The 15,683-nt window shown below is 36.2% G+C and overlaps 1 protein-coding gene across 1 annotated transcript; it reads right to left on the reverse strand.

The window, feature by feature from the left end:
- Positions 1 to 4,515: 4,515 nt before the first annotated feature.
- Positions 4,516 to 13,194, reverse strand: LOC123772417 (uncharacterized). The gene is made up of 6 exons (XM_045765549.2): positions 13,041 to 13,194; positions 9,726 to 10,272; positions 9,390 to 9,514; positions 8,184 to 8,300; positions 7,626 to 7,692; positions 4,516 to 5,333 (listed from the first exon to the last, which is right to left on the reverse strand). Exons 2-6 carry the CDS (start codon positions 10,071 to 10,073, stop codon positions 5,124 to 5,126), a joined length of 867 nt encoding a protein of 288 aa, XP_045621505.2. The 5' UTR covers positions 10,074 to 10,272; positions 13,041 to 13,194; the 3' UTR covers positions 4,516 to 5,123.
- Between the last annotated feature and the right edge of the window lie 2,489 nt (positions 13,195 to 15,683).

A 15,683-nucleotide genomic window follows, 5' to 3' on the forward strand; every position in this document is an offset into this window, starting at 1 on the left:
TTGGTTTTGCTACCTGGTGTTCTCGGTGTGGGGCGGGGCCGGTGTTTGTCACCCTAAGGGACTCCTGGGACTCCCCAATCATCTGCCTGACTGTGCGTTTATTTGCCGTATGGCATATTAGTTTCTAGTGATTGGCGTCACTCGTTTCGCGTTTTGGCTTGGCGTTTCACCTTTCCTGGCTTCGCGATTCACCCTTAACGGATACGCCGGGGCGCATCCCATCCCACGATCGTCGTCGCCCGTAAATCAACAACATAATTGCAAATTCCATTCGTCTTCATCTTGAAAAACATAAATTAATAAATGATTCACAACGTGGTTTTACAAATGGCCGTTCATGTTTAACAAATTTGCAATCATTTTATTCCAGCATAGTTGAGGCAGTTCATAGTGGTAAGGTTTATGATGGGTACAAATCCACAAGGGCCGTGACGAGGATTCGAACCTGCGTCCGGGAGCATCCCAGACACTGCCTTAATCGACTGAGCTACGACAGGGTAAAAGAGTTGAAACCGAAGTTCTACTAAACTTACTGGATCCCATAGCCTCTCCGAGGCACAAACCTGGATTTTACACAACTCCCCCCCTGCACCCGAGCTATGTCAATAGGCCGTTCTCCCTCTTCGCCCTTACTTCATTACACACAGAGATCACACTAACGTGATGCATCAAATGAACAAATCCACAAGGGCCGTGACGAGGATTCGAACTTGCGTCCGGGAGCATAACAGACACTGCCTTAATCGACTGAGCTCGGGTGCAGGGGGAATTTGATTGATTGTTGCCGCCGAAGGCGGCTAGTTTATTGTGCACCCCATACTCATCCTGTGAGCGGTAGCGCAAAAGCATTACAGAGGGCACAAAAGGTCTTTATCAGACCTCATCTTAGATTATTACATAAACAATTTCATCTATCCTTCACACCTTATAGTTACAATGTCAGCTAGTTACAGAGAAAGTGCTATTACAAGACCTACATGTTTACAGTAAGTCATCATACATTAATGGTAGGTCTTATCGCTAATACATAATAGTTTGACCAATGGGGATATTACAGAGTCATAGGGGAGCTTCTGTTTAATATTAGTCCTCACAATACACTACTTGTTTCTGAATCTCATATGTCGTTCATCTACTGGAAGCGAAATGTGGGTACAGTGCAAGGATTTCAGGTAAATTATCCATGGTAATAAGATAGGTTGCCATATCATACAGAGTGAGCTTAGATTTATCTCTAAAAGGCTCAATTTTACTACAATCCAAGATATAGTGTTCGAGTGTGTGTCCCTGTCTTTGTCCACACACTTTACACTTTACTTCATCTAGATCCCTATACAAGACGAACTGCCAGAGATACTTGTAGCCAAGTCTTATACGAGCTGTGACAACATCTGTTAGTCTACTGACTTTGTTACTTGCCCCATACACATGTTTTACTTCACACATTTCATTGTGATGAACAATGGACCTGCTAGTTCCAGTTTGCACAGTTCTACTTTCTTCAAATTCATCCAGGAGTTCTCGTCTAATGACACTTTTAAGGGACCTATTTGATAACTCAAGATTCATTTCAATACTGTCTTTATTTACTGCAGCCTTAGCAAGGGCGTCAACTTTGTCATGTTCCTGCATGCCGATGTGAGAAGGAATCCACAATATTTTTATATTTACCTTCTTGCTAAGTATTCTTATATATCTACGTCTAGCTTCCAAGACAAGCACGTTATTACTTGATTGCAAACTGTTTATTGCTCGTAGTGAGGAAAGGGAGTCAGAAATAATTAAGCTGTCTACTTCAGTGTTGTCAATAATTTCGAGTAGGGGGGGAATTGTGTAAAATCCAGGTTTATGCCTCGGAGAGGCTACGGGATCCAGTAAGTTCAGTAGAACTTCGGTTTCAACTCTTTTACCCTGTCGTAGCTCAGTCGAGTAAGGCAGTGTCTGGGATGCTCCCGGACGCAGGTTCGAATCCTCGTCACGGCCCTTGTAGATTTGTTCATTTGATGCATCACGTTAGTGTGATCTCTGTATGTAATTTATGTGTACCTTGACATAAGCAAAGCTTTTGATAAAGTGCCACATGAAACACTGATTTAAAAGAGGCTCACGGCATGGAGGGATGATATATTAAGTTGGATTAGGGCATTATTCCATCTTTGTAGTGAGAGTTGTCTGCTGAAGCATTTCTGCTACTTTTTCCTTCTTTTGTATTCTCTGCGTTGTTTCGAAGATGGTCCTCTCTGGATTTCCACAAAGAAAAATGTTTAAACCAGACTTTATAGGCTTCGAAAGTCAGTTGTCCTCTTCCTTGTGTGGGATTTTTATTATGTTTTATTTATATTCTTATGTACCCTTAGCTGGGCACTTAATATTATTAACTGTTATATTTACTAACAATATGGAAATCGTGTCTTTCAAATTTTATGTATCTTATGATTTTGTCAATATATGTATTCTATTTCAAGCTCTTATTAAATTGAGGTCTCTTCAAATAAATTTCAATGTTCATATGATATGAACAAATCCACAAGGGCTGTGATGAGGGTTCGAACCTACGTCCAAAGAGGAGAGGAGAGAGGATTCTTATGACATGATACTGAATCAATGTGAACAAGACAATGCAAACAACAGTTGTTACATAATGACATTAATACATATATTAAAATAAAACAGGAGACAATTCATAGTAATCTACCTTTTCTAGTAATATACAGCTTAGAATAAAGAATGTAAAGCTTTTTTTTGTATATAATGCACAATTATAATAGGAACTATTACTATAGTATTTTTGTCCTTGTATAATTTGGAATTTACTTTAATTTTTTAAAATTTATGAAGGTACAACCATTTATAAATAAAGTTTAGAATCTACCATTTAAAGCTAATTTATTTAAATAAATTATAAGATTAAATACTCTTAATACAAATGTTGATTTAAATATTATTTTAAATTTTATAGGCTAACCAAACCATTAACACTGTTGCATAAATTTATTATCAAAGTTGCAAAAAGGAATATTAATAATTGAACCTTGCTTACATTTATTTCCTCTGGCCTTTTCTTAACACATTAAAACCTTTAAAATTTAAATAATCCTACATAAATACTTCCACCTGGTTGTGTTAAGAATTGAGCTTAAATCGTATCAATTCTCAACAGGAGTGCAGCCATTGTAACCTACCAGAAACTATACTTTATTCCTGAACATAACCCAGTACTAATGTAAACTAAGTATATATGTAGCCAATAAATTGTGTACACATTTCAAACATGCCACCACTCGACCCTCAATTCCACCCTACCAGCCAACAATATTTCAACCACGATATACACAAGGCCTTCACAGGAGCTTATTGGCCAATTAGAGAGTATACTTTATTCCTAAACATAAAGGTCTAAAATAAACTACCGGTATGTATATACAGGGTTCACAGTGTACAAAGATACACACTCTTTGGTGAAGATGTAACTTATTTTGTTAATAAACATTAACAAATACAAAACTTATATGACTGATTGGTTCTTCAGTTTGAGCCAGCAATATGATTGGCTAAATGGCATGATGGATATGTTACCTTCACTCTGACTAGTTAAATGAAACGTAGTATTGACCTGTCCCGCTGTAGGTGTATCAAACCAAAATCCCTATTAATAATTATTTAAGTCACCGAAACAGCTTCCTGAACCTTACAGATGGGAAGGGATGGGAGTCTTCTTGTACACAATGAGTCCTAGTAAGGTGGCCGAAGGTATAACCAAACCACACATCAGAAAATTGAGAAACGGTGACATTTTGGTCCATATTGGATAAGTATAGGCATGTACTACTTACTGTTACTATGAACCTTCATGGAACAGCCATTTAGGAAAGATACATTGCTCAATCTAGGTCCTTTTAAATTAGACCATAGGCTCTTGTCTAGCAAAAAACGAAATAGATACATCTGCACTGGCATTCTCTCGTCTGGTCAAGATTCTTTATATTCAAATGTGGACAGGACAGTTCCTGTAACTGTACTATGTGGAATGGGAAAGCCTATCCTTTTTGTTACTAATAAATAATCACAGCTGGAAGGTACATTTGGCAGTTTAATTTAATGAAATCTGCATTAATAGTTATGGTAATTATTTTAGTGTAATTTTTGTCAGTTTACAAACCGAGATCACAAGCAGCACTTCAACAGGTTTCTTCTAAAAATACGAAGTGTTGGCACCAACATCTAGTAATTAGGAAACCAAGGTGAGATGGTTTAATTGTTTCCAGTAAAAACAAGTGCAATAATTTAAAACATTGAATCTAACCAATCTCGATTTAGTTTTCATTGCCGTACATTGGGTGGTACAAATTTGTCCATTCTTAAAGGCTTCCACCGAATCATTACTGCCAAAATGGGGCACAATTTTGGGTAAAGTTGTTTGCAATATTTTCAGTCAGGAACAATTTAAATTTAGTTAAAACAAAACTACATTTACAAGTAAATTAAGTTGAATAATCTATGGTAAGAGAAACAACATTTGGGGCACATATCTATGTATTATACATATTTTATACATATTTATGTATTATAATGTATATATAAACAATATCCTAACAATATTTGAAACTGTTATTGTACAAACCATACCCCCAGTTAACAGGTGCTCCTGGATAAGGGAGCTCTTACTGAACCGGCACTTTCAGGCATTATATCAATTCTTATAGAAATACTTTTTCAACATTATAACATTACCTATGACATTAAAGGGGCATGGGTTAATTGGAAAAATTATGAAACATTCAATAAATACCTACAGTATTACACAACTATCTATAAATACCTACAGTATTCTCACATTCTTTGCATATGAAAAATGCACGTTCACACACATTAATTAATGAACTGGAGAAAGATGGTTGGTATAAATTTATGTGAACTCTCCACCTCCCTCATTCATAATAAGTGGGAGGTGTACATGTGGGATATTAACTGGGTGACCAATTGAGTGTGTTGTAGCCATTTGAAAATTTTTTATAACAATTTCATATTTTACTATAAATATAGATAAAACAACTCAGAGAATGTGTTATATAAAAAAAATATGCACTTCTAGGCAGAAGCTAATCGAGGCATGTCTACACAGTTTAATTGTCTTCCTCATCGTCGTCGTCGTCATCGTCATCATCATCATCATCATCGTCGTCATCATCATCATCATCTTCAGGGTTTCCTTCATTTAATACTAGTTGTCCATCAGAATCATCATCATCGTCGTCATCATCATCTTCATTGTCGTCATCATCATCTTCATCGTCGTCATCATCATCATTATCATTGCTTTTATCATCTAACACCTGAAACAAAATTACACATAGTAGGACAATTACACAATATAGGGCAACTGGTTCATTGTTATATATTAGGAGTGAGCAGTACCTACATGGTAAACACTTCAATAAATCAGGATCATTTATAACACTTCTATCTTTAATGAGTAAAATAAAGAATTACGTTAAACCCTTTATCTGGATATCTCTAATCTAATAAGATAACAACAACCCCACCAACTATCATTATGTGGTACACTCGACCTTCCCAAATTTTCTTCCCACTGTAGAAGAATTTCAACATTATTTCAAATAACAGTTGTTTGTGATATTAGAGACCAAACAAATTAATCTAAATGTAGGGTATATAATAAATGATTAGTTAAGAATTTCAATGAAGTACAAAAAGTTACACAAATTGGTAGAAAAAAAAAGAGAAACTGGTTGGTTGGATTAAGAGATGGCACAAGCAGTTGATGCCAAAAAAAGTAGTTTCCAAATTGAGTGAAAAAGCAAGAAGGAATTTCTGTAAATAAATTGGTAAAGCCTAAATGAAGAGAATATGTTACAGAAACAAATATAATGGGAGAAAATTGCTGGAACAAGTGTGGATAATATGCCAGAAAGCATGGGATAGTGGGGAGTTAATTGTATAATGAATGACAGATCTGGTAAGAATGTAGAAAAGTAGATATATGCCAGATATCTACATATCTCGCAAATGCATATTATATATATTATATATATATATATATATATATATATATATATATATATATATATATATATATATATATATATATATATAACTGAAAACTCACATATATATTTCACATATATATAGGTGTATAGGTGTATGTAGAATTGTAGATATATTTGTTCATATATGCCAGAGCTGTGTGATGTTGCCCAGTATATAAAAGGACATTGATAATGGAGGTCATGATAAGGACAGGAGTGCATTTGTTTAATATAAGTAATGGAAGCATGTCAAAGTTTATATATGCACAGCAATCTTTATAAGTGTTATGTGGACTTTTCTGAAAACTGCATTAAGGTGTGCAAAAGAGAAGACTGTTGAAAGGGCATAAAAATAGTTATGGCGGCAAAGAGAACGAAATTGTGAAATAAAATTGAATTGTGAAATGATGGAAATGAAACAGTTTTTTCCAGGTGCGAGGAGGAAATGTAAGGGTTGTTGACAACAAATGCAATGATGGAATTTGTAGAACAATGATATAAACCAGTTAATCCCCTTCATGAGAGAAATCAATAAGAAACAAAAGATCACTTTTTGGTTCAACTGCTGGGAGGGGGGGGGGGGAGGTGAGGGTGTCCCAAGTGTAAATGGGAATGGGAATTTCTTGGTGATGTGTTTGGAGAGGGGGTTTGTTTCTTGTAAAAACTTTTTGAAACACAGGTCTATATACAGGTATACATGGTGAGTATGTATGAGAATGAGTTGGATTGTCATGTTCTGTACAAAACTAGGGGTAAATAGGTGGGTGCTCAAATCACTATAGCAAAAGTAGGACTCACTCTCTAACCTTTCACTCCATGACTTTTTTGGGTCAATATGAAACTAAAATACAAACTATGTTGAGTTTGTTTTTATTTTTAAGTTTTCCTTTTCCTAATAAAAAATTGTCATGTAACTATAATATGTTATAAATATTCCCAGTGCATTCATAAAAAGTAAAAGAAATGAAGACAAAAGCCATCTTGTTGGGGCTATATCCTACTCGTTATATTAGGCTCTCTGCTAAACTGAGAGGTATGAAAATGTCAGTAAAATTGTTTAGCTTATTTGGGAGGGCAATAGGTCAATGACTATAAATACAACTCCAGACACTGATCTCAAATTCACTCTCTTAGAACTGTCAGAATAGTAAATCAGAGGACGTTAAATAGAGTGAATATGCTGATCACATAACCCCTGGTTTTGTGACAAACATCTTCTAATGCAATACAGTATTTGCATCATCATTTAAGGTTTTTATACAATCACTAGATGGAGAACTGAACAGTGCCGGGTACCACATACGAGGCACTCCTACTAAGTGCAGCAATAGAGTTGACCCCAAGCAACCTATGACATTGGCCATACAATCACAATCCATCATGGAAAGTGGCAAGGGTAACTAACCATCTAGCCTCCAACCTCAAACAGACGCAGACAGACATTCTTTCAGTTATAGATGAAACTCACCTCTTTGAAATACTGTACCGATGTGCTAAATATTTTAAACAATTTAGAGTCCAAGTTTTAATTCTACTGTTATTAAAAACTTTCTACGTTAAAAATGATAAAGTACATACTTGAATTTTCTGCTTTTTGCTAGGAGAACTACTCTCTGAATCATCATTTGCAGGCCTCTTGTGTTTCCTGGAAAAGAAGAGAGTTGAAAATTTTTAATTGAAGAAATAATGTTGAGAAAATATCAATGATTATTTAATATTAATTTTAATAATTTACCCCAGTTAAATTATGTTAATGTGTCAATTAAGTCAACCCATTTGCCCTACATGATCATGGTAGAAATTGACTTATATAAAATTTATATTATTGGATTGAAGAAACAATGAGAGTTCAACATTCAAATATTTTATAGCTAGTCTTACTATGCCATCAACATTAAACAACAAGTAATAATTAAAGGAAGTACTAGTGGTAGTAAAATAAATAATAATAACTAATAAAAAAATAAAGGGAAATCACTTGAAGCATTGCATGGGTTTGAACCATTGTTCTGGTGACTACCAGAGGCTTGCACCACTCTGCTTCCAAAGGACAAAACCTATTCACCCAAAACTCCACTGGAGAATGTCTGAAAGTCTCGCCAAAAATAAAAAGATACCTATAAAAAATATACATACCAGATTGTTTGCGTGTAGGTATTTTTAACTATTGGCTTTTGTACAAAGTTTGCTTCTGCTAGCTTCTGTTTTACTTCTTCAGCCTGTGCCTCAGTGTTAAAATGAATATTTACCATCCTGTAAAAATTATTCTCAATAAATACAGTTACCAAAGAATATGATTTATATACAAAACTAGTAACTTATTTTATAAAGTAAAATTTATATTTACAAAATAAACAAAATTTATAAAGTAACTACTTTATGGATTCCATTATTTTAGCAAACCTGACATTATCAATGGCAAATGTTTTGTGGAGAGTGATCAAAGCTGGAAGTCTTGTCATAGTTTCCCGGCTATTTGCAATAAACGTTCACAAAATGTAATTACAGTAACTTTTATGGAATTACATGCACAACAGTGGATGTATATGTAATAATGCATATCATGCTCTTAAAAGTTATAAAATTATATACAGTCTGGTAGTTATAAATAAGCTAAGTTATTTATCAAGCTTAAAATAATTTGAGCATAATCATAACAAAAATCTTTAAATTTAAAATGTTAAAAAAATTTGAAAGTTATATTTATCTGGAAATCTAAATGGTGACAAAACTACTTTCCAATTACTATTAATACTGTACTCTGATTATGTAACAATAACAGTATTAATGAAATTTATACCATTTGAATTAGTTTACTAATTACACATTATTATTGAAAAAATGTGATGTTACTTGTATATTATTAATATTGAACACCATATCTGCATTTAATCTATAATAATATAATCTATATTAAAGCTACAATGTATACACTAGTTGCATTTAACATTCTATATGAGAACTTTCAAATTAGCATATATTGTATATGAGTGTCTGGATATAACTGACTAAATATCCCCATTTGTATTTGACCCCATCCCTGGACCATACATGGGTTAAGTCTTCTATACTGTAATGAGGATAGGAAGATATTCCAGGCAATGAAATTATCAAATTAATAAAATTAATTAGTGCTGTATAGTGCTAAACTGGTGAAATTCAATAGCACTCATTTGGTTCAAACATAAGCATCTAGATTTCAAGTTAATGCTATTGTGTGTTTCAGACAGTGAAAAGAAATCAGATGTAACAATTTGAAGAAAAAATAATTAAAAATCAATTCAAGTGACAAAACATAAAATTACAGGATTCATTAAAATTCTAACAGTACTAATAACATACCTTCCAAACTTGAAATCAGTGGCATCACTTGCAATCTCTAAAACCTTTTTGATATCATCATGGTCCACAAAATCAGGGAATGCTAAATAGAGTCCACATGGATCAAACTCCTTTTGCTGTGTAGGCTGTAATACAAATTACAAAGCTATTAGTATTTTACTGGTCTGCAGAGAATAAGTCTAATGGAAATTGTACTGTATATACATAAACACAATATCAGTATTACTCATTCATTTATTGTTACAATATTGTACATCATTCACCAAAATATTTACATTTCTTGCCATACCAAACTGTTTCGCCTATGTATTTTACGTACATCAACTCATTTCTTACCTTGTCAACATGTCCTCCTCTTCCTCCACGTCCTCTCATGCTTCCACGGTCTCCTCCTCTGAAACTTCCACGTTCCCCTCCTCTGAAACCTCCACGTTCTCCTCCTCTGAAACCTCCACGTCCTCCTCTGAAACCTCCACGGTCTCCTCCTCTGAAGCCACCACGGTTGCCTCCTCTGAAGCCTCCACGGTTGCCTCCCCTGCCACCCCCTCTGCCCTCTTTTGCTCCACCTTTTGGATCATTTGAGGTCTCATTTCCAAATTTATTGCTACCAGACTTCTCCACTTGTGGGCTAATATCCATTTTCTGCTGTTTTTGTTTCTTATTCTTCTTCCCTGCTTTTTGCATCTGGTTTTCATCCACCTGCTTTGTTTCCCTTGGGTACTTGAGGGCTATCTATTTTAAATGCCTTTGGTGTCTCATTATCTGCTACTTTTGGAGTCTTTTTCCCCATTTTCTTGGCTGATTTCGGAGTTTTGACTTCTATGTTTTCCTTAACAGCTTTTGGTGATTTATCTACGTTTTTCTCTGCCTTTTGTGAAGGTGCCTGAAATATATTTAAAATAGGCAATGGTTGATTAGATGCCAAAATTAACTATAGTACAGTTGTCAATGTTAACCCCTCAACATATGTATAAACATACACCAAAGCTTATTAAACTTGAAAGGAATGTACAATGTGCATGATAAATGTATTAGAAAATAAATTATTGATATTATAGGTAGAACTATCTGTGTAGTAGGATATGGTCGCCTGAACCCAGCTGGTTGCCATTCCAACCCTCCAGCATAACATTGAAAAATGAAAGGGTTCAACTTCTACATGGAGTGAGAATTTGTCTAGTTTCCTTTTCTGATAACTGTTAACCTATCTATAAATAGGTAAATTGGAAATTAGGCCTGTTGAGTTTTATCCTGTGAAATGACCAGTCATTGGCTAGGGAGAAACTGACAAGCCTAACAGGGTTTTTTTTGAAACGTGCATTATGGTTACTAAGCCGTGTGGCAAAACAGTTGCCACAGAAACCAAAGCCCCAGTTGCTAGTCACCAAAAAAACCAGTGTTGACTAATGAAACAACATTTTCTGGGTGCCACCCAGCGACTCCCTGAAGCTATCCAAACTGACCTGTGCCATACGAGTTGTGTGTGCCTACCAGAGACCAGTGCCAGAACCTGGTCCACTCAATAGGCGCAGAGCAATGACCAATTGAGAACACTTCATTTAATAATGTCAGGCCAAAGTGCTCACAAAACACCAGGTGAGGGTGTTACCACTTCCCCACGGGGGACTGCAAATTATTAAATTTATTAAATAAATTATTTAATTATTAAAATGTAACTTATAATATACAAGTTATTTTACTAAATAAAACAAACCAATGAAATTTGCGAGATGAAAGTAAGGAAAATTTATCATCGCTCAGTAAATGATTGACTATACATGTAATCGCGTGCAGTAAATCTCATTTTAATTATTACATTTGCAGGGTGTTGAGGCATTTATACTGTTAATGTATTTTAATAATATTGTATTGTTCACCTACTGTAAACCTGGTCAATAACTGGCCTCCCCCTGATTTGCTCTAAATTTTTCTCATCGGTTACTCATGCCGTGATTTCAGTTTCCTTGTAAAAAATAATGGGTTGTTAGCAAAGTCACCATCTTTGTGCAATTACTAACAGCACATACGTTTTGTTTTATGGTCGTTAGGCTTAGGTCTGATACAGGCTGTTAGGCCTTCTGCAGTTTCCTTTTATGTTTGGTAACCTTTGGCATTTATATACTTCAAGAATATATTGTATATATGCAAATTTCCTACAATACAGTACTTAATAAATTTGTCAGTGTGTTTCCTAAAAATTAACCATATGTTTGATACAGTATTGTTTAATATGTAAATGAATTTAAATGTTTAAATTGCATTTAATTTAATGTTTGAAAACTTTAAATATGAATTAGGTTGATTTTGCACATTACTGGCTTTATCAGACTAAATTAATCAAACCTAGAAGAGTGACCAACATTCTTAAGTCGCAATCTGGCATCCTGGTGGTTCAATCCCCGGGAGGAACATTACCTCTCACCTTATGTTTCTGTTCACATGAGTAAATAGGTAAAAGGAGTTAGGTAACTTATGGGTTCCATCCTTGAGGAAGGTCACTTGTTTGACTTTGTGGGACCTCATACCACGACTGAGCAGACTTCCTATCCCCGGAATTATTATCTAGTACTGTACTGTATAATCAAATAAATTAAATGTATATACTGTATAATCAAATATATATTATATATTAAATGAACAAATCCACAAGGGCCATGACAAGGATTCGAACCCGCATTCGGGAGCATCCCAGACACTGCCTTAATCGACTGAGCTGCGACAGGGTTAAAAGGGTTGAAACCGAACTTCTACTGAACTTCCTGGATCCCGTAGCCTCCCTGAGGCACAAACCAGGCTTTTACACAACCCCCCCCCCTGCACCCAAGCTATGTCAATAGGCCGTTCTCCCTCTTCGCCCTTACTTCATCACACAGAGATCACACTAACGTGATGCATCAAATGAACAAAATTTGTTCATTTGATGCATCACGTTAGTGTGATCTCTGTATATATTATATATATAGATATATATTATACAGTATAAATGTACTGTATAATCAAATAAATTGGGCAATAACTTGTAGAGCATAAATGTTTATCAATTTGTCCTATTTTCAATGAATTACTAGATATATAAACTTGCATAGGAAGGCTGATAAGGTTGCCCATGTGACCCTACACCATGTGGAGGCTGCCGGCGTGGTCACTCACCCAGTGCTAGCTAACCCCAATAGTGATCAACCTATCCTTCCAGATCACCTTCTAGGCAGTACTTGGTAGGACAGTACTGCTTAGTTAGGACAGTATAGGATGACGACTAAATAAGTCAAAATATTCCCATACGTTACCTGCACAACGCTGGAAATCTAATCTTTTAAAAATTACACAACTATTAATTATTATAATGAAATCTTGCCAAACTTGGCTTCAAATCCCAGGTAAACTGAATACTGGCGCCCATAACATCAAACAAAATCCCAATACTGCCCCACACGTGGCTGGAGATGGACCATGCGGCATCACCTGCCAATGGAGGATAAAATATCCGCCATCACACACCCCGCCTCAATAAAACCATCCCAAATAACACCTCCGGCAGCAATTAGAGCCCTGTGCCAGGTAAATCCACTACGGGCTCACCATAGCCCCATGCTGCTTGCAACTTTTCAGAGTAACTCAATCTTAAATAACAAGCATATCCCGCTCACTCACCTTCATAACGATATTGCACGATGATGCCCGACTGCCAGATGAGTGCGTGAGAGAGAACCTTCGCGGGTAACGATGTGTGAGAGATTGTACACAACTCACCAAAGGTTCACCATTCACAAACACGCGTGGACGCTCAGGGTGCTGCACGCTAGAGGAAGCTGGACCACCCGGACCCCCGACTCCTCCGCGCCTCCCCAGCAGCCTCTGGCAACCACTCTCGCACCCTCACTCCCCCATCCCATCGTCAGATGGCAGTAAAAGAAACTAGTACAGTATTTTTAATAAATATTTTATCTCTGAATTTACTTAAGAGTAACTTAACATTATGCCTTCAGCCAAACAAGTCTATGTGGGTGGGGAAGAGGATAGGTTGACTAGTTTACCAGTTACCAGGGAGGCTGTTATTAATAAACAAATAGTGAAACTAAACGTATTTAACAATTCGAATCCTCGTCACGGCCCATGTGGATTTGTTCATTAGTGAAACTAAAGCCAAACAAATCCCCAGGACCAGACGAAGTGTTTGCCAGGGTGCTTAAAGAATGCAAAAAGGAGCTATGTGACCCATTGTGTACCATATTTAACAATTAATTAGAGTCAGGCAGAGTGCCAGAGTCGTAGAAGGTTGCTAATGTGGTACCAATGTTTAAGAAAGGAGATAGATCAATTGCATCAAACTATCGGCCAATTAGCCTAACGTCTATTGTGGGAAAGTTACTTGAATCGATAATTGCAAATACTAATCGTCTTCATCTTGGCAAATAAGGCAAATAGGACATTGGGATTTATTAATCGAAGCGTTAGTAACAGTGTAGTGTACCTTACCTTAAGGTTACCTTGAGGTGCTTCCGGGGCTTAGCGTCCTCGCGGCCCGGTCGTCGACCGGGCCTAATGGGCCTTGAGAGGATGTTTTTAAATAAACTTTTATATATATGATATGTGATCAGCTGTCTAGTAATTTGCTAGGGTTCCTCAGAGGCAAAATTACCTCTGACTGTATTAATAAATCTCTATCTAATGATAATGATTACTATATAATTTTTATTGATTTACAAGGAGCCTTTGATTAAGCTAACAAAGAGGTTATCTATATGAACTAGCTGGTCTTGGTGTTAAAGGGAGATCATTGCGCTGAAGGGGATTATCTTCACGAAAGAAAGGTTGAGGTGTGGTATTATGGTTGTTGTATGTCAGGTGTGAGATCTTTTGATCTCGGCACACCTCAGGGAGGAGTGTTGGGCACACCTCAGGGAGGAGTGTTGGGCACACCTCAGGGAGGAGTGTTGGGCACACCTCAGGAAGGAGTCCCACCCTGTCTAATTTACTAATGTATAGGAGAGCATCTGAGAGATACTCAAATGGGGTAACTCTGATCATATATCTCGATGATATTTTGTTTCAGGGCAAATATATTTCAAAGGTTCAAACGGTGTTGGATGATTTCGGAAACCTGTGTCACCAACTGGGACTGGTGGTTAATGAAGCCAAAACTAAGATTGAATGTAGAAGTCGCAGGCTTATTATACTGAAAATAAACGGTAAAAATATAGAGTTAATATATATAAATATTTAGACACATATGTTGGATATACCCATGAGAGTTTGGAAGCTGAGATGAACAGATTGTTGGGTAAATGTCGGAAGAGATTACAACCTCTGAAGTCTTTGGCATGCTGTGGAAAGTGAGTGGGAGTCCCTGTGCTACGAATGATATACTTGAGTACTGTAAGATCTCTTATAGATTATGTTGCACCTGTCAATTCTTGTTTTGGTTAAGGTAGGGTGGGCAAGTTGGAGAAGGTACAAAATGAAGCCATGAGAATAATCTTAGGATGCCCAAGAAATACTATGATTGGTATAATGGGGATGGAATTGAACAAATCCACAAGTGCCGTGACGAGGATTCGAACCTGCGTCCGGGAGCATCCCAGACACTGCCTTAATCAATGGAATTGTGATGGAATTGAATCTGAAGAGTATTGGCGATAGAATTTCAAAAGATACATGCAACTTCTGTCCTTAGATTAATGAGAGTTGGGGGCGCTAATGAACTAATCCTCTCAGTTCAAAAGGTGCCCGAAAAGCTGCGCGTACTAGTGGCTTTACAAGAATGTAATTACTATGCTATGTATTCTCACAATCCCAATGTACCTTCTTGTATATATAAATAAATAAATAAATAAATAAATAAGGTGGGAAGTAATGAACAATGTATGTTAAAGTATAAGAGAGCATATATGAATACCTTACGTTCTAATGTTATAAAGTATGATGATATTCCAGAATGTATTGCTTTGTCTAAGAGACAATTCACACCACCGTGGGAGAATTGTAACGTAGATGTAGTCATTATTTCCCTGCAAAAGCAAAGCAAAGTATGTATGGGATAGGAGAGATAAGAGCAACATATGATTGTATAATTATAAAATTATTTACACAAAACACTCTATATGTATATTGTGATGGGTCAGTAGCTAGGAATGGAAAGGCAGGATGTGGATCGAGGATTAGGGAGTACACTGACATCAGCACTGTAGATACTGTTATTGGACGCCTCTTAACTAACAATGTCTCTTCAAGTTCAAGTTCAAGTAAGTTTATCGAGAAAAGGAAGTACATCTCAAAAGGATAGAGTAGCTTAGG

Source organism: Procambarus clarkii, chromosome 17 (genome assembly GCF_040958095.1).
Source record: "Procambarus clarkii isolate CNS0578487 chromosome 17, FALCON_Pclarkii_2.0, whole genome shotgun sequence".
Lineage (NCBI taxonomy): Eukaryota > Metazoa > Arthropoda > Malacostraca > Decapoda > Cambaridae > Procambarus > Procambarus clarkii.